General features: G+C 42.8%; 1 protein-coding gene across 1 annotated transcript; it reads left to right on the top strand.

Annotated features, from left to right (window-relative positions):
* The first annotated feature begins 1,171 nt into the window (after window positions 1-1,171).
* GCG (glucagon) lies at window positions 1,172-20,082 on the top strand. The gene is given in 8 exon segments (XM_033165965.1): window positions 1,172-1,310; window positions 6,207-6,307; window positions 6,695-6,856; window positions 10,006-10,056; window positions 14,303-14,325; window positions 14,328-14,442; window positions 17,654-17,797; window positions 19,826-20,082. Coding segments are annotated over 7 exon segments (591 nt in total). The 5' UTR covers window positions 1,172-1,310; window positions 6,207-6,215; the 3' UTR covers window positions 19,830-20,082.
* The last annotated feature ends 1,770 nt before the right edge of the window (window positions 20,083-21,852 follow it).

Genomic DNA, 21,852 nt, shown 5'->3' with positions numbered 1-21,852 from the left:
CCTATAGAAAAATCACATTGGCATCTAGGATTCTGAAACCCTTTTTGCTGTAAAGGTGGGCAGTGATGAAGAGCAATGCACACACCCCAATGTTGCCTGCTGGGGTGCGTGACATGGTCTAGCTGCTTCCTTCTCTTTTTTATCACGGTCTCTGAGCCATTGGGAGAAGCTGAGCAGGCCAGCCAGCATGAGGAAGGAACAAGCATCACTACTAAGATCATAAGAAGACCCTGCTATAGGTAAAGGAGCCAGTGTTTGTCCACAGACAGCTTTCCGGGTCATGAAGTGACTAGACCGCTTCTGGTGCAATGGAACACTGTGATGGAAACCAGAGCGCACGGAAACACTGTTTACCTTCCCGCCACAGCGGTACCTATTTATCTACTTGCACTGGTGTGCTTTCGAATTGCTAGGTTGGCAGGAGCTGGGACAGAGCGATGGGAGATCACTCCATCACGGGGATTCAAACCTCTGACCTTCTGATCAGCAAGCCCAAGAGGCTCAGTGGTTTAGATCACAGAGCCACCCGCCATTGTACCAGCAATACCACCAATGGTCGTCCCCCCTTTTAAGTGAATAAATCACACACAGATGGACAAATAAGGTCGTAGCTCAGTGGTAGAGGATCTGCACTGTATGGACAAGGTCCCAGGTTCTACTTTTCTTTTTTAAAAAGTCAATCCCCAGCATCTCCAGGTTAGACTGGGAATATCTGCTGCCTGAAACCCTTGAAAGCAACTTCCAGTAGGTGAACATGATGCTGAGCTAGATGAATCAATGGTCTGACAGCCTCCTGTGTTAAAATGCCTTATTCTGGATCATGACCACAGTATTTGTGCAATCAAATATGAATTACATTTAATTATTCTCCCATTGTGTTTGTGTGTGCCATAAGGAATGCATTGTTTCCCAAGCGCTCGATTCCTACGCTGGGTCGGTCTAATATCACGGTGACAGTTACTTCTTTTGACAGTGACACCTCATTGACTTCGTTAGGCTCTGTGTCAACACTGATGTCACGGAGTAAACAGAACAGACGTGTGAAATCAGTTGTAAAAAAATGGTCAAATGCAAAGAATGGCAAACAACAGAATTCCCCCACCCCACCGCAATTGACTAAGGAAACTGTCAGCAATGATGCACTCCTATAAGTGCTTCCCAGAGCTGAACAGTATATATAGATATCCGTGGCTGAGCAGGAGAGACTAGCAGACAATTACTCTTGGATCCTCAAGGCTTCCAGAAGTCCCTGAAGAAAGAGACAGCACTGCCTTTCCTGCTTCTCCATAACCCTTCCAAAATACCTACAGGTAAGAAGAATAAGATAAGTTACCTGTAGCATTCACTGGGAGAACTTGTATGTTTGGCTAACTTAGGCTGCATCAACAGGTTGCTTCGTAATAGTTTCCCTTTTCCTCCCTCTTGATGATAAGCATCGGATTGAGAAACACAATGCAAACTTGTTTAAAATCCATTTCACTCAAAAGCTGTGCTGTTTGTAATACTGAAGTAAATGACAACAGGCAGGGAGAGAAAAAAACTAATTGTATAATTATGATAAAATTATAGACAGATAGAGAGAAAGACTGATTGTATAATTATGAGAAAATTCCGGATGAAAGTGTTGAGGGTGGGTGGGGGGTGTTTTTTTTAAAAATGAGGATATTTTGTATTTCAATTTTTTTAAAAAGTCAAGTAAAAAGGGAGGTTTACTCTAGACACAGAATTGTTCCTTGTTAAATTAAAGAGCAACATTTCAAAAGTACTACCCTCGTAAGCTAAACAAACTTTGGGAACACTACAGCCAAAGTTGAGATCTTTCGTGCCCCATGAATAGCCAAGAAGGGTTCAGTTTAAGTTGTGCAGCCTTGATCCTAACTCTTTTTCCTTGTAAATGTAAGTTTCATTGACTGTACAAAGGATTGCTCTCTAATTCTCTTCATTGAAATCAATGGAGCTTTAAAATGCTTAACTTCATTTTTTTGTGATTATTTTGTACTGTTTTTAATGGTGTGTTAGGCTCCTTGAACACATCTTGTGCTGTGCCCTAATATTTTATGATGCAGAAGTATATAAAAAATTTTTTTAAAAAAATTAAAACTTTGGCTGGATCATGTCCTTAATCTGCTTCTGCAGAATCGCACTGCGATGGTTAACCCTCAATTCGTTTTCAGTTTATGACACCTTTACCATAAAAGGGTCTCTTAAAAACATTGACCTGACTTGGGAGGCAAACAATATGCAATGCAAGGAATCTGTGATTTGATTCCCTATTCCAGCTAGTATTCAGGGTGGGAGAGATTTGCAACAGAGAACTGGGGGGTGGGTGGGTGGGAAATGTTGAATGTCTCTGCCCTTAACCAGGGCACCGATCCACATATAGAGACTCCATTGCAATTTTTACGTACAGGAAGTGATCTTTTACACCTTAAATAGGCATTAAAATAGATATCCATATGGGGCATAGAGGATTCAATGGGAAATAACAATTTATTGGGTATATTGATCTCTTTGTTTTGGAGATAACTTCTCTGTCTTTTTCTAAATGATGTGGAATTATAAGCCAATAAATCTGGTGGCTGAAGCAGCATCACCAATGTATGAATGGTAGAAAACTTTTCTGTGTAGAGTATGAGAAGGTTTCAAGATGATAGGATAATGAGTTGCTGTTCCATCCTAAACACCACCCCAAAAATCTGAAATTAAAAGTTTGTTAATTAACATGTAGGAATCTTACTCTCTCATACCATTTCAGTTCATGTTCGTTACCTCAATTCACAATACTGTGTGATCATGTCACTCTTTAGCTAGTGTGAGAGAAATATAATAATAATAATAATAATAATAATAATAATAATAATAATAATAATAATAATAATACTTTTTAGATGCCACCCATCTGACTGGGCTGCCCAAGCCACTCTAGGCAGCTTCCAGAAAATTATAAAACTACAGTAAACAACTGTCTTACCTACCCTGGATTATAGCCACCAGTGCCCTACGAGTAGCCTCCAATGTAAACCATAATTCACCCTTTCCAAAACCATTCTTTAACCAAAGCACAACTATCCCTTGAACTTTGCACTTCTCTGAATTTTGCAATGCACTTCTTCAGCCAAGTATTCTCTTCGCAAGAATGCAGAAACTAGGGTACAGTGTACATAAATGTGCATGTATTAGAGTAAATAGCATACAAAGATGCGTCATATTAGGAGAAATTGCAAAAACACATCTATCGGGAGGAATTGCATGCACAAATTTGCATATTATGAGAAATTCACACGGAAGTGATGGTGAATTTTCATGAGTATTTAAAAACAGATCAAAATGTGGAGAACTGGACTTAATAGAAAAAATGGGAAACAGAGAAAGCAAAATGGTCAGATCCGCCAATCCCTCGCTCCTAGCAAGGAAGGCAGTTTTCTTCCATATTTGTCAAGCATTCTTTTCCATTTTACCTTTTGAGCATGATGTTGGTTTCTTCTTTTGTAAAGTGGAACATCACAATGCACCCCAATGGTGGTACACACACCAAGGTTTTTCAGCAAGAAATAAAATCTGTATACTATTGTATACAGTTTAGCAGCAATACACCTTGATTCTAAATATGCCAGCTTGTAAGCCTGTTTAATTCAACCGAGTTTACTGCTAAGGACTTATTTTTCAGACCCGTGGGGAAAAGTTGCAGCTTTGGGGATTGGTTGATTTATTTTTTAGTTTAGAGAAAAGGCAAGTAAAAGGTGATATCACAGAAATTTATAAAATCAGGCAAGTTATGGAGAAAGCGGTTAGAGAAAAGTCCCCCCCTCCCCTTCTCATAGTAAAGGAACTTGTGGACCTCCAATGAAGCTGAATGTTGGAAGATTTAGGGCAGATATGAGAAAGCAGTCCTTCATGCAGCACATAGTCAAACCATGGGACTTGCTCCCCCAGGAGGCAGCAATGGCCACCAATGTGGGTGGCTTTAAAAGAGAATTAGACAAATTCATGGAGGAGACAACTATCAATGGAGCCAGTGTGGTGTAGTGGTTAAGAGCGGTAGACTCGTTATCTGGGGAACCAGGTTCGCGTCTCCACTCCTCCACATGCAGCTGCTGGGTAACCTTGGGCTAGTCACACTTCTCTGAAGTCTCTCAGCCCCACTCACCTCACAGAGTGTTTGTTGTGGGGGAGGAAGGGAAAGGAGAATGTTAGCCGCTTTGAGACTCCTTCAGGTAGTGAAAAGCGGGATATCAAATCCATTCTTCTTCTTCTTCTTCTTCTTCTTCTTCTTCTTCTTCTTCTTCTTCTTCTTCCCCTACTGCCTATGCTCTGCCTTCACAGTTGGAGGCAGCAATGCTTCTGAATACCAGTTGCTGGAAGCCACAGGAGGGGAGCGCGCTCTCCTGCTTGCAGGTTTCCCACAAACATCCGGTTGGCCACTGTGAGAACAGGATGCTGAACTAGATGGGCCATTGACCTGAACCAACAGCCTCTTATTATGTTCCGAAGCTGGGGAAAGGTACTCCTGGCCACAGAGGTCACTTGGCCCTCTAGTCACTGTATTCCATGCTACCTGCTCCATTACAGGGTGTATCACCCCATCCAGAACAGGCAATTGACTTATATTTCAGGACACAGGAGCCACGACCCAAAACCTTCCATCTCCCCTGTTTATTGGCCCTCATTCAATCCCCCACTGTTTTTGTGCACTGGTCCACAGCTTGCATAGCCTCTCTTGATTCAAGATGTTGTGGAGAGTGTCTCCATCAGCATATTTATTCATCCCTAAAAGAAGCTATCAAGAGCACTGGCTTGAGATTTTGAGAATATCATTGGGAAGAAGCATGCCCTCTTGGGAAATAGCACTAGGAGGCAGCATTGCACTGCTGAATGACATAAGGAAGCGAGAGCAGGACTGCGTTATTCTTGCAAATCTGAAAAGGAAGGCGGTGGCAGGCAAGGCAACGGTGGCGGCAGGACAGTTTGTATGCATTCTTACGAAACATGTTACAAAACAGGGCCTAACATAGCAAAAGAGCTAGTTAGCTTTGATCAAGTCCCGTGCCCCTGCTTTCAGAGAGATGTGGTTGCATAACTCAGTTTTGCAGAATTGTGCCAGTTGTTGGTAACTATAAATAGAAACCCACATAAAAGTTGTGCCATATCGCAGGGTGCTAGGAATTCCTTTTCGTTCTTTACGCAGTCGAGTCATAGAGTAATCATATTTACACTCTCTAAATCAGTGTTGCCCAAACTTGGGTCTCTAGCTGTTTTTTGGACTACAACTCCCATCAGTGGTCAGGGACGATGGGAACTGTAGTCCAAAAGCAGCTGGAGACCCAAGTTTGGGATACACTGCTCTAAATCATATTTTATCCTCTAATTTAATTTAATTTAATTTATATGTATAATTTAATGTATCCTAATATGTGTTGGAAGCCACCCAGAGTGGCTGGGGAAACCCAGCCAGATGGGAGGGGGAACAAATAATAAATTATTATTATTATTATTAATCCATCCATTAATTTTTAGTCTCGATGGAGATTCATTCCACAGGGAAGGAAGTCAAACTGATTTCAGTGGGTGTCCTTCCAAGTAAGGCTCATATTCATATGTCACACCCCTGTGACAGAAGCTGTTAAGAGTTGTATCTGCTGGTCAGCAACACTCCAGATTGGGGCTGTAAAATCTACTAGTCATGTGGTTTCACCTAGAATGTTTGGAAGACTTCATGCCTGTGCTAGCAGCCACTAGGATTTCACTATACTGACATGCAGATTCTTCATAAGCATGGCTTTCCCCCCAAAGGTATGACCATGTACTTAGCATGCAAACAGTTCCAGATTCAATCTCTGACAACTCCAGCTAAACATTGTTAGGAACTAAGTGGTGGGGGGAAAAATCTCTGCCTGAGATTCTGGGGGAACTGCTGTCAGTCAGAGTGGTATATTAAACAATTCCTACTGCTTTGAACACAAATTGAGGTTTTTAGGCTTATCATAAACCGGGGGTAGGGGGTGGGGGGAGAGATGAATTAAATGAATGGATCATTTAATCTGGTCTGAGGCTTCTTCCTATGTAAATTCCTCTGGTACACAGAATAGTTCTTTGTGACTTCCACATGGAGGTGTAATGCCTGCTCTATCTTTCAGTGTCCTCTGGCCACGTGACGAGTGTATGAAGTAGGCTGCAATGACTATTTTCCCTCTATCTCTGCCCGGCAGGTGACGAAAATGAAAAACATGTACTTTGTGGCTGGGTTGCTTTTAATGATTGTACAGAGCAGCTGGCAAAGTGCCCTTCAAGACAGAGAAGAGAAATCCAGGTAAACACCAGAGACCAAACTTTTAATGCTATAATAACCCAAATGTGGGCTACGTATTTTCTATTAACAGAGCTGGCATGGAAATCCATTTAAGATGCTATCATTTAATCTTGCCACCCTCCAAAAAAATTGGAGAAGCCAGCAGCAAATGAAATTGCCAATTCAACCAGTGGTGCTTTTTGTCCTTTTGGTTTTTGTTGTGTAAGCAAAATCTCTATTTCCCATTACCAAACTGTTATTAAGCAACTAACAACCCTTTCTTAGCAGCAATTATTATTTCTAGTACATTAGTTGCATATCTCTTATGAGGAGGTTGATACGTGGTACGGTGACTTTCAAAATGTGCAATCTTCAGTACAAATAATTTGTTACAAACCACACTTATAGATCCTTCAAGGCTTCCCAGGCTGAACTATTAGATGACTCTAGACAGCTGAATGAAGTGAAACGTCATTCACAAGGTACATTCACCAGCGATTACAGCAAGTACTTGGACACGATACGAGCTCAAGATTTTGTACAGTGGTTAATGAACACTAAAAGAAGCGGGTAAGCAAAATGGACACACCCCACCTGAACCCCCTTATAAATTGCCACATGGCACGCACAAGAAAGTCTTATGCTGGTGTACCTGGTACCATATAAACCCAAGAGACTGCGTGGTGAGGGAATAACTTCATCCAACTAAATATGTAGAATTTGGATCAATTCCAAGAGCTTCATTGTTCATCCATCCATCTGTCCATCCATCTATCAATCCATCTGTCCATCCATCCATCCAGTCATCTGCCCAATTGTTTGTTCATCCACCTATCCATCGTGATTTACAGCCCATTCTATGCTGAGAGATCGGAGCAAATAGCATCACTCGAATCTATTACAAAAGCATCTTTTCACAAAGAACTCAGCGTCATCTCTTTGCCACAAACGTGTCATTCCGTAATTTCCAGCACCCTGAGATACAGGTGCTAGGTAAATCTCACTGTAACATTTTTTCCAACAAGTGTTAGTTTAAATAACTAACAATCAAATGAAAAGTTTTCTCATGCAAAACCCGCTGGAAGGAATGGGAATTGTGCAACAGTAAACACTGTTTACTTGAGCAACTCCATTTGATCAACAGAGTTTAATGCTGGAGAACTTCTGAATGCTTTGGCTACAACCCAGTGCGTGTTTTTTTCATATTCATACCTGAAGAATCACGCTCACAGCAGAATGATACTGTGCTGGTGCAGCTATTGTTCCTTCCAATTCTGACTATCATTGCTGGTATGCCTTTTGGCTCATTGCTGATTTCACCCCTTGTATCTCAGGCCCTGGTCAAGCGCTCTAACCAGGACACAACAATAGCAAAACAAAACCTGTGCAGTAGAATATCAGTGTTAAATGTTCAGAAAAAGTCAGAAGCCCAAGGCAGTATAAGTTCCTCAACTACATAAAATTCAGCTTTATTTTAAAGCGGTTCCTTTAAAACATCCTATCAGACAACACACACACATTTTCAGAGACAATGAGGACCTTTCGAAACATTCAAATTTGTAACTGTATTATCAGAAGAATGGCAAAGTTGTAAGGCCATTAAGTGAAATTATTTTTGGAACAGCTTTACTTGGAAGTTTAACATTACCATATGTAGGATCAAGATAATAACTGGCACGTGGTTTAAAAGAAGATAACACAATAGACAGAACAGTCTACATTGCCTCCTAAAGCAGAGCAAGGTATGTTCCAGTTATAGTACTGCAATACACTGGAGCATTTGGGCTGGAATATAGAACAATGTACCAAGTGAGACCATTGTCCATCTAACTCACAATTGTCTACACTGACTGGCTGCACCTCCCCAGAGTTTCATACGGTGTCTTTCTTAGCCCTACTTTCCTAGAGATGCCAGGAACTGAATCTGGGATCTTTAGTATATGAAGCATGTACCCTTCTCCTAGGAAAAAACAACACATGCCTTATTAACACTTATTGAGACTATTTCCCCATCAAGCCCAAAGTTATCTACTCTGACTACCAGGCGCTCTCCTAGCTCTCAAGCAGGCGTTTCTTGTTACCTGCAACCTGATCTTTAACTGGAGACACCATACTGACTCGGGGACCTTCAGTACACAAGGCATGTGCTCTGAGCTATGGTCTCTTTCCCAGAAGAATGTGGGCCCAAGGAGGAAAGTTATGCATACAGATATGCACATCCATAGACGTGAACTGTGTGCATAGCTGGCTACATGAAACAGACTTGTCCAAGGAAGAAGTTCATTGGATGCATCTGGATGCCCCCTCTGCACAAGGTGAAAGCACAAGGGAAGGAATTGGTCCATTGCGGATCCTACCCATAATACTGTCATGCAGTAAAGCAATGGCTTTCAAATTGCTTGCCTTCAGGGAATCCTTACTCTGCTGATTTGTCAAATGAGGAATTCCGGTTCATCTGCCATGCTATTCCTATTCCATTGAAGAAGATGCCAGGAAGTGTTTTGGAGCATCCTCTCACTTCTCAGCCAAGATGATCAGGCACCATTGTAGCCCTGAATGAACTGACAGTGTGACCTATAACATTCCCCTGTAGGAGCACTGACAGTGATGGGGAAACTGCATTGCAGCATTGCTTAGCCACTGATAACTGATCTTCTGATTGAGGACCAGCAGATAAGGAACACCAGCCTTCCCTGGAATACAGCTTGGAAAACCAATGCAGCAAAATCTAACCAAAAGTAATGTACGATTGGAAACTCCTGAAATAAACCAACTGTGTTTGTGGGTTTCGTTTTCTTTATTCCACCCCCTCTCTACTTCTCCTTCACAACTTTATGTTTGGATCATTCACCATTTCTCATGCTGACAGCCAAAGTCATTTGGTACTTTGGTGTCTCTCACATGCGTATCAGCATTTGATATGTCGCTGTCCACATACTTTGTTGCCATTGCTGCTTCACTGTCATGTGTATTGTTGTTGTTTTTCTTTTGGGGTCTTGTGTTCACTTCAGCCATCACAGTTGTTCCATCAGTCTGTCAAACAATGCCTTAATCAGATGATATTGGCTAGCAACTTGATAAATGAAGCTCTCTCTTGGCATATGTGAAAGTCTCAGATAGTCTAAGAGGCCATGGTCCTGCCACTTTATGTTATGCACAGGGCAAGCAGAGAGCTGCCAGGAAAGGGGTCCCTCTGGAGTGTTGTTGTCTTTGTGGCTGAGTTCATTCTGTGGGCAGCCTCCCTACCCATCAATCCTACAGCCTCCCAGTAGGCAAAGGAGAACTTCACAGCCCTCCATTGGTTATGGAATATCAAGAGTGGCTATGCCAATGTTCCTTTTGAACAGGCCACAGCCCATCAGATTAAGCCCAGCTTTTCCCAATAGCCACCCCGGGCTTGATGGGAGTTGTGGTCCTAAACACGTTTGGAGGTGTCTTTCATCCTAAGACACCAAATAGATCATTCTTACCAGTAGCTGCTAGGTGCAGTGGTTGGTCAATCAGTTGTAATACATATATAAATTATGTACCCAACGAAAGACAACTGTGGGATCTTTATAGAATTAAATGCAGAAGTAATGGAATTCCTATATAATTCATGTTGTATACATTTAAGCACATAATAGTTAACTAATGTGCAATGGGTTCCCCCCCCCATCTACATATCTGTGCAAATGTAATTTTAATAACCTAATGCCTATCATGGACCTCTGCTGCAGACAAGGACGTGAAGAGAGTGAGAAAGAAAACCTCCTGGACAATCTCTCAAGGTATTTTAAGTAATTTCAGATTATTATTATTATTTTAATACAGGGAATATATAAAAAAACAGATCCTAAACCGATTTGACTAGGGTACTTCCAGGTGGACAGTTTATTGAGTACTCATTCCTCTTGGTTTGCAGGGAGATTAGAGAAATCTGGCTATTTAACAAGCTTTTATTCTGATCTGTTTGTGGGGATGTTAGGTGACAGTTGTGTTGGAGAAAGTGTGGGCACTTTCCAGCGCATTTCCCAGCCACTTTCCTTACTTCAAAAACTCCAATCTTTTGGGAAAGCAGATTTGTTCCATTCACCTATAAATTTGCCAGTACGTGACTGCATCCCACCTGAAAACACCAACAGTCTTCAAGTGCTCTCAGTTTACACACACACACACACACACACACACACACACACACACACACAGGAAAACGTTAGCCCTTGTGTGCAATAGTGTGCTACATGGATGCTACTGCCTATGAAGAATCTTCCCTCTCAATGCTGACAAAGCAGATCTAACCATCTGGTGGGAGAGAAGGGGTGCCTCCTGGAAAAAGTTCTCCCGACACATGATGGCTGCCATATGTGGCAGCACAGAAACATAATGTCTACATATGATGATGCTTATAGCAGCTGTGGGGAAGCTTGGCCCTTCCTGATGTTGCTGAACTTCAGCTCCCATGAACCCCAGCAAACTTGGCCAGGAATGGTGGGGTTCATAGTTCAGCAACATCCAGAGGGCCAAAGGTTTCCCACACCTGCCTTAGAGAACCATCTAAGCCAGACCGGAATGGCAGTGGTTCTCCAGAGCCTCAGGCAGAGGTCCTCCCCCCAACAAGTGTTGCTGCCTGATCCTTTTATCTGATACCGTTAGGGATTGAGTTTGAGACCTTTTGCATGAAGATCAAATCTACCACTGATCTACGGCTGTCCTCCAGGGTGTACCAAATGTGGCCTTTTGTACACAGTAGCTTTTTGTGAAGTTTATGTGTGCATGGAAACCTCTTTCTGCTTGTGTATGATCCTTCCTAGTGACTTCTCTTCCGTGGCTGTTCCATTCCATGACAGTGACACACAAATAGATGGGCTTAGGGCAGTAGCTCAAGTTAGATTTTTATAATGAATTCAAGTATAGTCAGGTAAAAACAAAGATTTCTGCTAGTTTCAGACATGATATCACAGGTAGCTGTTCCCTTGGCATTGCAGACAAGTGTGTTGTTAGAACCACCCACACCTGCCTTTTGGATTATGTTCTCTTGATTGATCATGATGCCTGGTCTATTTCACACATTAGGTGGAGGTACATACCAAGTGGATACATGATACATGTGTGCAGGTTGTAGGAACCAGAGCCCATCACAGCTTCCTGACACATACACCTGTGCAATGCACCTGTTTGCATACATTATATTTTACTCGTGGATGTAAAATATGTTATATGTAGTCATGGTCCACAAGGTGTGTGAAGTAGTCCTTAGTTAACAAGCTTACAGAGTTTTTACATAGGTTTACACTAAATGCATTTAATGGTGCTTCTCAAAATATGTAGACATTCAACTCATGAATCTAAAAACAGACACAAAAATCACTAAGCAAAATGTAATTCAGTGGAAGGGAAAAAAACAAGGGATTCTAAAAATGTTGGTGGGGAAAGTGAAACAGGATCTAGCATAAAACTTGACAAAAATAATATGCATATAGGGAACAGTTTTACTATGCATGAACTTCCAAACAAACAGAAATGCAGGAGCAATATGTTTGTGGAAATCTGAAATGGTGGGGAATAGCAAGGGGAGATTCAGTATGACTCGGGTATCGCATCAGGAAAGGTTGGGAACACATCCATGTTCCATTTGTGGTGTCTTTGGGAAGAATTCTCAGAAAGGTGGTCTACACTAGAGGTGGCCACTGATTCAGTTCTTTCCCCTGAATGAAGCTATCAGCCCCTACCCTCATTGATCCTAGAACGAAAGAGGTTTCTGGGTGAATGGAATCTTTGACACCTTTGATTTGGCTGTTCATTTTTGTGTGTGAGAGGGAATGGAACCCTTTAGCAAAACTCATGGCCGGCAAGAGGTTGATGGAAGCACCTCCACCGTTAAGCATATCCTGGTTCCTCATCAAGTGATACATCTCCATACCTATGCTGTATGGTCCTCCTGCTGCAGAGGTACGATTGTGGACAACTGTTTACAGATGCCATAAAGGGGACAATTCAAACTCCAAACTGCTGGGTTGAGAGAGTTCGGCTCCAGAAGATCTTCAGCTCAGCTAGCTTTTTCCTGGCATAGCCAGGCTATGCCGGCATAAGCTCCAAATCCTGGTTCAGTTAGCAAAATGCCAGTGGAATATCTTCATCCTGGTGTAGCAAGCTAAATCAAATCAAGTGGACTTTACATTCATATAAGTTCTCCAAATGGATGTACCGGGGGAGTGGGTGGGGGGAGGGGTGTGTCCTTAGCCTAGATCTTAACTCTGTTCAGCTAAGTCATGTGATCTAGCAAGCCTGCCCAAGTACCTGTACATCAGCAAAAAGGGTGCTGTAAGTGAAACTCTGTCGTAAAGACTTGTTATCCCTTTGCCAGATTTGGGCCAGCTCAGCTGACAGTAGCCCTACTCCTGAACTGAGTTTGGAATAGGGGTAACTAACACTGGCTTCAGTCAAGCTGGTGTTAAGTCCCATTGGCTTACTATACTTAGAATTGCTTGGTCTGCTAAATGCTAGAATTTGCAATCAGATACAGGTGTGAATCCCATTGTTCTTGGTGTCAGCAGTTGCTTGAGGCAAATCTTCCTAACCCAGTAGTTTGATTGAGCCGGGGGGGGGGGGAGTGTGCAGATTTCTTCTTTACCAATATCTAAACTGGGCTGGCACTAGAACCATTTCCTTGTGGGTACGTTGGGGGGGGGAGCAGGAGTCTCCTTTGAAGACCTTAATAGCTCTTGTACTGCAACAGAGCTGTCTCCTTAATTGCTGGAATCAGAGAGCCAGTCAAATAACCTTCCATTCTAATTTTGACAACCAATCTGGCTTATTGGGAAGGCAGACCGAAAGTGTCCAAGTGCAAGTTAGCACTTTGGAAAGCAGTCATATGGAACCTAGAACTTCTTTTCAGGTGGACTCAACTGAATCTGACCTAACCACTATCCCTTTTTCTTCCTTTGGCCCCTGGTGCAGGCTAAACCTTCTCCTTCCCTCTGAGGATACTTAGATATCTACCCATTGAGAATCATCTGGTCCAATCTGCAATGCCTCCTATTCTATTTCTTGGTCATGCTAGAATGGGATGGGCACGTTGACCTGACATGATCTGTCTATGCTCTCTGTGGCTGCCTCAACCACAATGCCTCCAACTGAGGAGTGTTAAGTCCAGAAAGCCACCTTGGAGCACCTCTAGTTGCTTCCCTGCAGCAGCAAGTATGTGCCTGGTGGTGCAGTGGTGGCTGGTGAGTCTACGAGCGGTGGATGAAGCAGGCAGTTTGCCACCTGAGGTGCATGTGTCACATGCCTCATTATAGGGTCAGCACTAAAGAGAGAGAGAGAGATGGAGGAGATGCTAGGAGCAAAAAGACAAAACAAGAAGGCAGCCTGAGTCATGAGTAGGGATGGGTTCGCAAGTCACTGACCACTCATTTGTTTTTCACATCATGCTTGCTCAAATTCTCCAGTTTCAGTCTACTGAATGCATATTCATCACATGTCAGCTCAGTCCAATCCCTATCTCTCTTTTTAAAATATCATAACTGACTTGGTTCACCTTTGTTGTGATAACTTTTTGCACCATGGATTTTGCTCTTTGTCGTTCTGCTGCCATTACCTTCATCGCTGCCCATCATAATCGAGCATCCATATGCATGCCCCCAGGCAGATTGTGATTTGCTTGTCTTGCAGTGTCTTTGTTTTCTTCTTCCTGCAATGCAACAGAGGCGTTGGTGTGCCCAACCCACGGCTACTGCCATCACCTCAGCTAAGCGAGTTCATAGGAGCACACAATCCAGAAGCGCAGCTGATCTGAGTTTGAAAAGGGCTGTACAATTACAACAGCCAACTTCAACACACTGCCTTTCAGTTTGTTATTTTCTTGCCACTGCCGCAACCAGTCTTGTTAACTATTGCTAACACTTGCATGAGGCGCAATCGGCTCTCAAGCTCGCGAACGTTCGCAACGAGTGGATGAAGCTGTTTTGTGTGCATGCTCGATTATTGTGAAATTCACCAGCGTTCCTCGTCCTAAGGCAACTGTTCTTCTTTTAGCACTGGACTCGCCAGGCGTCATGCTGATACGAGAGACATGCTGACGGCACCTTCACCAGTGACATCAGCTCTTACTTGGAAAGCCAAGCCGCCAAGGAGTTCATTGCTTGGCTAGCAAATGGAGGAGGAAGAAGAGGAGAGTAAGGATCCATCTGTTGCTACTATCATAAGCATTAGCTTTTTTCGGGGTGGGGGGGATTAATACCAATCAAAGCTTGCTGGAACCACAATGTATTGCTCCCACACCTTCCTCACTGTATTTCATAGCTTTCTTTTGTAACTGAAATAATGTTGTCATGGGTGTGGAATGATCTACCTGCCAATTAAAACGTAGTTCTTTTTGAGACTTGATTGTGCTGTTCATGCTCGAATGGGTCACATTTTCTTCATGAGGTCAAGTTGTACAGAAGGTCAATGTTGGTTTTATGGTTTCCTCTGATTTCTTCCCTACGCTGCTTTGCTTCCATTCAAACGTCTTGCGCCTGCTTCTGGACCACCCCAAGTTCCGTCAACCCCAATCTCTCTGGTTCCCTGATTGCCCCAGGATCCCAATATGCTTTCTGACGCGCTCCCAGCATTCTCCTTTTCCCTTCCATTCCCCCCCCCCGCTTCCAAAGTTTGTACAAACTCCTCCTCTTCAAGCCTACCCTTCTTCTCCCTCCCCCACGCCTTTTCAAGAAGTTTGCTGCTAAAACTCATCATCACACTGTCACCGTCTTTTCCATCCCTTTACAAAAGGGTGTTTTTTTTCCCTGTGTGTGCTTCCACTCTTTCTGGTGTTACGTTGAATAGATTTACCCCTCTCTCCTGCCTCAAAGCATCCCGTAACATTAGGCTGCCAACACCTCCATCAGTAACCTGTACTCCATCAGTAACCACCTACATCCTGTTCTCACCACTCCCGTGACAACCTCCTTTTCTTTTTGATCCTTTTGGCCTGTTCTACCCACTGCTGCTGACTTTGATCCATCTTCCTCAGTGACTGCACATTTGGAATGGCATCTTTCTGCCTCCGTTCCCTCCCTTAATAAGCCCACTCACAGACGTCTGCAAGCCCCCTACACGTTTTTGCCTGTGCGGCCTGGCAGTCGAAAGATCAACACGCCATGTCCCATCTGTACTTGTTTTGTACCTTTAGACTGTGAGCTCTTTCTGAGCAGGGCCCAACTTCCTTCCTGCCTTCCTGCCTCCCTTCCTCCTTCCCTCGATTCTGTGCTCAAAATCTATATTGCCAGCTGTAAAAGACACTGCGTATGCCATAGGCGCTCCATAATAATTGATTGTGAGATTGCTGTAATCATGATAGCAAAATGAGATCTGAGAGTCAAACACGGTGATGCATGTTGGAAGTTAGGATGAAAGCCAACTGAGAGTAAAAAAAAAAGTATTTCTGAAACACCTAGTTATAGATAATTTTGGGCATTTTGGTGGCTCTTGAGAAGATACCTGTGGCAATGGCTGGAAAGGGATGGTGATGATGATAATAATAATAATCTGATAGACAAAAATACATTTTTGTAATTGGCAGCAAGGCATGGTATATGTCTGCTCTTACCTGTCCTACTGGATATCAGTCACTGAATCAGAAACAAAAAGAGAAAGCAGCCATCCAAGATGGGAAAGCAACATCCCTCCTTTGCACTCTGTTTCCTGTAACATAGTGGCTCACTATGCGTTGCATGCAAATGCATGGAGTGGTTGGCTTTGGTTTAAAGGAAAACATTGATTATAAGCAGAAAAGCAGCAAAATGGGCTGTGCATCCCTTTGCTCACCCTTTACCCTGGGAGGGGCGAATTGGACCACAGAAATGGCAAGTGGGAAAGGGTTAGGTATGCCACATCTCTGCTCAAAATCTGCCCATTTTTCTTCTCTTAAAAACAGCATCCGTGTAGTTATCAATGAGACCTTTTATAACTTTGAGAGAACGTAACAGTTCTTTAAAACTGACTATGCTGCTTTGATATTATTACCAATCAAATCTAAGACATTAGTTTGGCAAAGATCACAGCAAGCCACAGTTCTCTTGTTTGTGTACCTGCTGAAAGCAACCCCAAGGCCATTAAAACAGTGCCAGTATTCCTCTCCATATGCTTATATGCTTACACATCATCAAAAAGATCGAGGGAAATAATATTGCAGACTGTTGCAAATTCTCTGAAAAACATACCAGGACTACTTGATGTTGCTCACAGCTAGATATTTCGACACACTCCCCCCTCTCCCCTCCCAGCCCCTTCCTAGGAATTAAATCTAGAGATTAATAAATAAAAATAAATAAATGATGAAACAGTCAGCTCTGATGTGGGGACATTTAATTCTGAAGTATATTGGGTTCAGCATGCTTGGAATACATTTTTATATTGCCTTTTGCTTCCAACAGTAGCACGGGAACCCTCGGTTTGATATTGTATCTTCTGTTTCTGAACTTGATTAAAATTCTGAGCAAGGAATACTGAACTTTTTCTCAGGAAATGTTTGTTCTGTTGTCATTCCTGTGGTCTCATGTAGTGGAGCTGACTCACATGATACTAGGAAACTTGTTCTCTTGTGAAATAATCTAAAAATTGTTTGTGTCTGTATACATCCTCTCACACAGAAGGTTATTACTGTCTAGGATGAGGCAAACAACTTTATTCTCCAGAAACACAACTCTCAGAGAATACTGAAATACTCCATCAACATTCTCAAAGAGTTTAGAAAGAAAGTTCCCCGGTGATAATGAGTCCATGGTAGAGATACCTGTCTCTTGTACATATTGGAGGGCTCCCATCCATAACCTGCTTAATCTGGAGCAGTCCAATTTATTTAAAATGGATCTGCAGCTCCAGAAATGTTTCCTGAACCCACTAGCAGGAATTCAGCACTACAATAAGATGTTTGGATTCACTGTCATAGCTGCTTAATGCTGGAGATATTAATCCAAACTGGTGGGATTTGGTATTACATGCTGAGATTAATAGCAGCTGCGTGTAATATTTGGTCAGGCAAACACTGCTGAAGCGTGAAGTAGCCCAAGTTAAACACTTTAAAGTTCCATTTATTTAGGCAGGAGAGATAAGCATGAGCTTTAAAATCTGCCACTGAAATCAGGACATTAAAAGGTCTCAGTCTTGGCTGAAAGTGCCAAACATTTGCCCTTTGCAAGCTATTATGAATTATTATTTTGTTTCTTTAAGAAACCATTTTCTAGGTCTGTAAACATGTACTTAGTGCTATTTTGCTAGAAGATAAAAAAAACTCAATCCTATGCATTTTTTGCTGGGGAGAATTTGAGCAACATTAAGGAATAGGCAGGGGATATATTTATTCTGACCCACAAGGATGTTATTTGTCCATTTTCCCCCTTTAAGTTTCTCAGAAGGAGCCGGAGTGGCCGAAAACGTTGGCAGAAGACATGCGGATGGCACTTTCACCAGCGATTACCACAAATTCCTGGATGAGGAGGCTGGCAAAGAGTTCCTGAAGTGGCTGATGAGCAACAAACCAACTCAGAGGTGCCTGAATTTTGGCTAACTGTAGACCAGCTTTTCTTGGGTTGCCTATTAGCAGCTGTTGGTGTTGGTGGAGAATACTTCTTATTTCCACCTAGTTATTCATTTATACCAGGAACGGACAACCTCCTGTCTGTAGGGCCTGATCTGCAGCTCAACCCCCAAACATTTTATCTAGCTCCCCCAAAGTTTGTCAGTTTTGGTGGTAGTGACAAAAGGAAAGTAGATCATGCGGTGGGAAGGTCAGTGATGTGACCATCTTATGTGGGAGAGAGTGAATGTGTGAGTAGCCTACTTTTGTGTTCAGGTCCTGCTTCCAGCTTCTCATAGGCATCTGGTTGGCTAACCATGAGAACAGAATTCTAGACTGGATGGGTCTTTGGTCTGATTCAGCTGGTTTCTCTTATGTTCTTATGTTGGGTGGTGACACAACCACATTGGGCCACAATCATCCCCAGTATGTGGCCCCTGGAGAATTGGCCAAGGGTGAACCAAGAAAGGTTGGCCATATGCATGTACAGTGTTGGAAATGCTTTATGAACGATTTTAACTTTGTAAAAAGAGCATGGGTATTTCCAGAGGACCCTGTGGGTTTCCCCCATATTTCTCCCGGACAGATGCTCCTAATATATGTCCATCATGCAAACCAACAAACTGTTTTTCCACACATGGATGGGGAGCATGTTAAAAAGCACTTGTATACTTGCTGTTTGCATGACTGAGGAGTTTCAGCCAGAGCACTATATGAAGAAAACCCCTTCAAGTATACCTCTGGGTGTGTGGTGCGTATGGACTCGAAGGGTTCAGCAACCATGTCACACCAGGGCAAGGATTTCCGCTTCCATGACAGGACTTTCTCTGCTCCCCTGTGCCCTGCACCTGCCTCAAATTTGCTTCAGAGGGTTGACGGAACCCCTAGAAAAGATTTAGTGGGTGCACAGGGGGGAGAATAATGTTCTGTCAGTGCAAGCAGAAATCTGGAACATTGAGGTAGCATTACATTTACACAACCCAAAGCCTCTTCCATGTGGCAATGGCAGCAGATCCCACCATTATGTAGAAGGCAGCCACCTCAGGTAGCATAAATGGAGGCACCTTTGAAAGGAAGCACATTTGCCAGGCATTGAATTATTTGTGTGTGTGTGTGTGTAGGAATATTTTTGTCCCAGTGTGCCTGGATGTCAATTGTGTTTTTACCAATATTTAGTTTTAGAGGCAGTCCCTTCTTTTGCAATGGATCTCACTAGTATGGAGTACCGGGACTTCATTTTTTGCTGCTCATATAAGGCTTTATATGCTCCTCCCTTGAACTTTTCTCACAATAGGAGTACAGCGGTACCTCGGGTTAAAAACACCTCAGGTTACAAACACTTCAGGTTACAGACTCCGCTAACCCGGAAGTAGTACCCTGGGTTAAGAACTTTACCTCAGAATGAGAACAGAAATCGTGTGGCAGTGGCGCGGCGGCAGCGGGACGCCTGATTAGCTAAAGTGGTACCTCAGGTTAAGAACGGTTTCAGGTTAAGGATGGACCTCCAGAACGAATTAAGTTTGTAACCAGCGGTACCACTGTACTAGGATCTCTCTCTCTCTCTCTCTTTTTACACACACACACACACACACACACACACCTCTGCAAAACCACCAATGAGAGGGAAAACTGTTTAGAGCAGAGGTCCCCAAAACTGTGGTCCACAGACCTTCAGGAGACCATGAGCTTCATTTTGGCAGCCTGTGGCATATCTGTGTCTTTGTGGCTGAAGACAGGAAATTGCATCTCCATTGCATTAAATGTTCAAAATTGATCTTTAATTTAATTGCATTTAATTGCTTTTTTCGTTCTGTGAAATAAAATACCACTGGTTAAAAAATAAGACAGGCACTAAAAATACCTTTTAAAAATCATACAGCGTGTCACAATGGCCACAACAGGCAGAAAAATAGTTAAGTGGTCCACAAAAGAACCTCCACAATTCTCTTTTCTTTTTATCTCTCTCTGTGTGCGCTAACAATTTTTATTGTGTTTTTCAGATAGAGCATACAGACCACACATAAAATATGAATACAGAACTAATCCCCCAAACAGAGAGAGACAGAAGATTGCAGAAGACGCAGAGATGCCTTGCATAAAAACAACTTCGCCTTCAGGAGATGTTTTAAATCCAATCCTAATAATAAACTTCACATGATCCACTAATTCAAAAATACTCTGGGAACCCTTCTAGCATTATTATTATTATTATTACCACCACACTTGCTTGTGTAAGAAATAAAGCTCCCCCAATCCCCTCAGAAGGTGTCCTTGTGTTTTTGTGCCCCTAGCCATCCTTACTGTTAAATTTCCAGCAAGAGCTACCTGCCAGAGCTGCAGCAATTTTCAAGCGCTCCATGGGGATTTTTCTTTAAGGGAGGGGGGAACAATTGGCTTGGAAACCACAGTGGCAATTAAGTGGGGTATCAATCAATCAATCAATCAATCAATCAATCAACTAATTATAGTAATAAAGTTCTATCCCCCTTAAAATCAATGTGAAACTCCCCCAACCCCAACCCCCCAATACAAATGGCATCATCAGGGCAGGATTACAGCAGAAGGATTTGAACCTTTCCTCCCTTATTGAAGTCCTGAGGAAACTGCTGTTTTTGACACCAATGCAAACAACAGCTTTAGATTAAGGATTTCTTCAGGACCACAGCGGGGGGTGGGGGTGGTTAAATACCCCCATGCCTGTTGTGACCCTGAAAATTGCCACCCATTCCCCAGCTTATTCTATTTGTATCTTTTTTATATTAAAAAATAATAATGAACAAATTAAATCCAGGATGCAATTAGCATCCCGTCTAGAAGGGACCTCATTCATTGCTGGAAATATCCTCTATAGCATCCTTAATATCCACCCAGCTATCCCTAAAAACATCACAAGCTTCACTGGATCAGCTGGATGCCTCTATCAATAAATGTGTGTAGACAGTCATGACCAGTGCTGTGATTAGGTGATTTTAGATTCTGGACTTAAAGATCTTAATGGTTTTACAAGTGGTGCCCTCTTTTAAGTGTTACTTCAAAATGTGGCAAACCAACCCATGTTTTGCTGAATTGGGTGTGTGTGTGTGTGTGTGTGTGTCCTCCTGTTTGTTCTGCTGAGCAGGGCACTTTTGCCTGAACGTCCTGCCCCAGTGGCACCCCTGGTTATGATTTTCGCCCTTTAGCATCTGACAGACATTTTCAGAGCAGGGTATAAGGACAGCAGAGTTAATCTTAAGCTGTAACCATTAAAACCTTCATTGGCATAAGGCACAGGTGGTGTTCTACAGTTTCCTAGATATCATTGAACATACAGGTATTCACAAATAGCAGAAGGATGGCTTTTTTGTTGTCATGAGCACAGAGAGTTTATAATACGACCAAGACTTAGCGCAGAAACTGCATCATGGTCCATTTCCTCACCTTTCTAGCTGCTGCCTCAGCAGAGGGCTCAAGCACTCACAGTCTATCTACATCTGAAATGGTTGTTGCTGTTGTTACCTTCCTCCAAAGATGTGAGAATGAGAAAGCTGGGGTTTCTATACAGTGTCCTATCACAAAGCTAGCCAATGGGACTAGCCAACACCTCCAGATGTTGTGGGGCTGAAAATCCCACAAGCCCTCGCCACATGGCCTGCAGTCATGAATGCTGGGAGTTGTAATTCCATCAAATCTGGACACCCTGCCCTAAGAAATGATACTTTCCACAGAGCTCTTCTAAAGAATACTGTTCAGGAGGATAGGAAAGCACACAGCTCAGTTGAGACAAAATATAGTAGCTTTGCTGATTTCAGCAGGAAAGCCAAGGACTGTGGCAGTCATATATGCCTACTAATTTTCAAGAAGTCCGAACTTTGCCTTTGAGACCATTTGGGATTTTAAAAATGCACACCATTGCCTGGTTTGGGACGGCTGTGTTTTGCAGCACTGCAGGACTATTTCAGAGCTGACTTTACGATCTGCTTCTCAGATGACTTGGGGTGGGTGGGCGGAAGCCAAAGTGCTGTAATTAGAGATCAGTGTTGTAAATTAA

This window comes from Lacerta agilis, chromosome 1 (genome assembly GCF_009819535.1).
Source record: "Lacerta agilis isolate rLacAgi1 chromosome 1, rLacAgi1.pri, whole genome shotgun sequence".
NCBI lineage: Eukaryota > Metazoa > Chordata > Lepidosauria > Squamata > Lacertidae > Lacerta > Lacerta agilis.
Note: the sequence above shows the minus strand (reverse complement) of the source record. Positions and strands in the feature narration are given on the sequence as shown.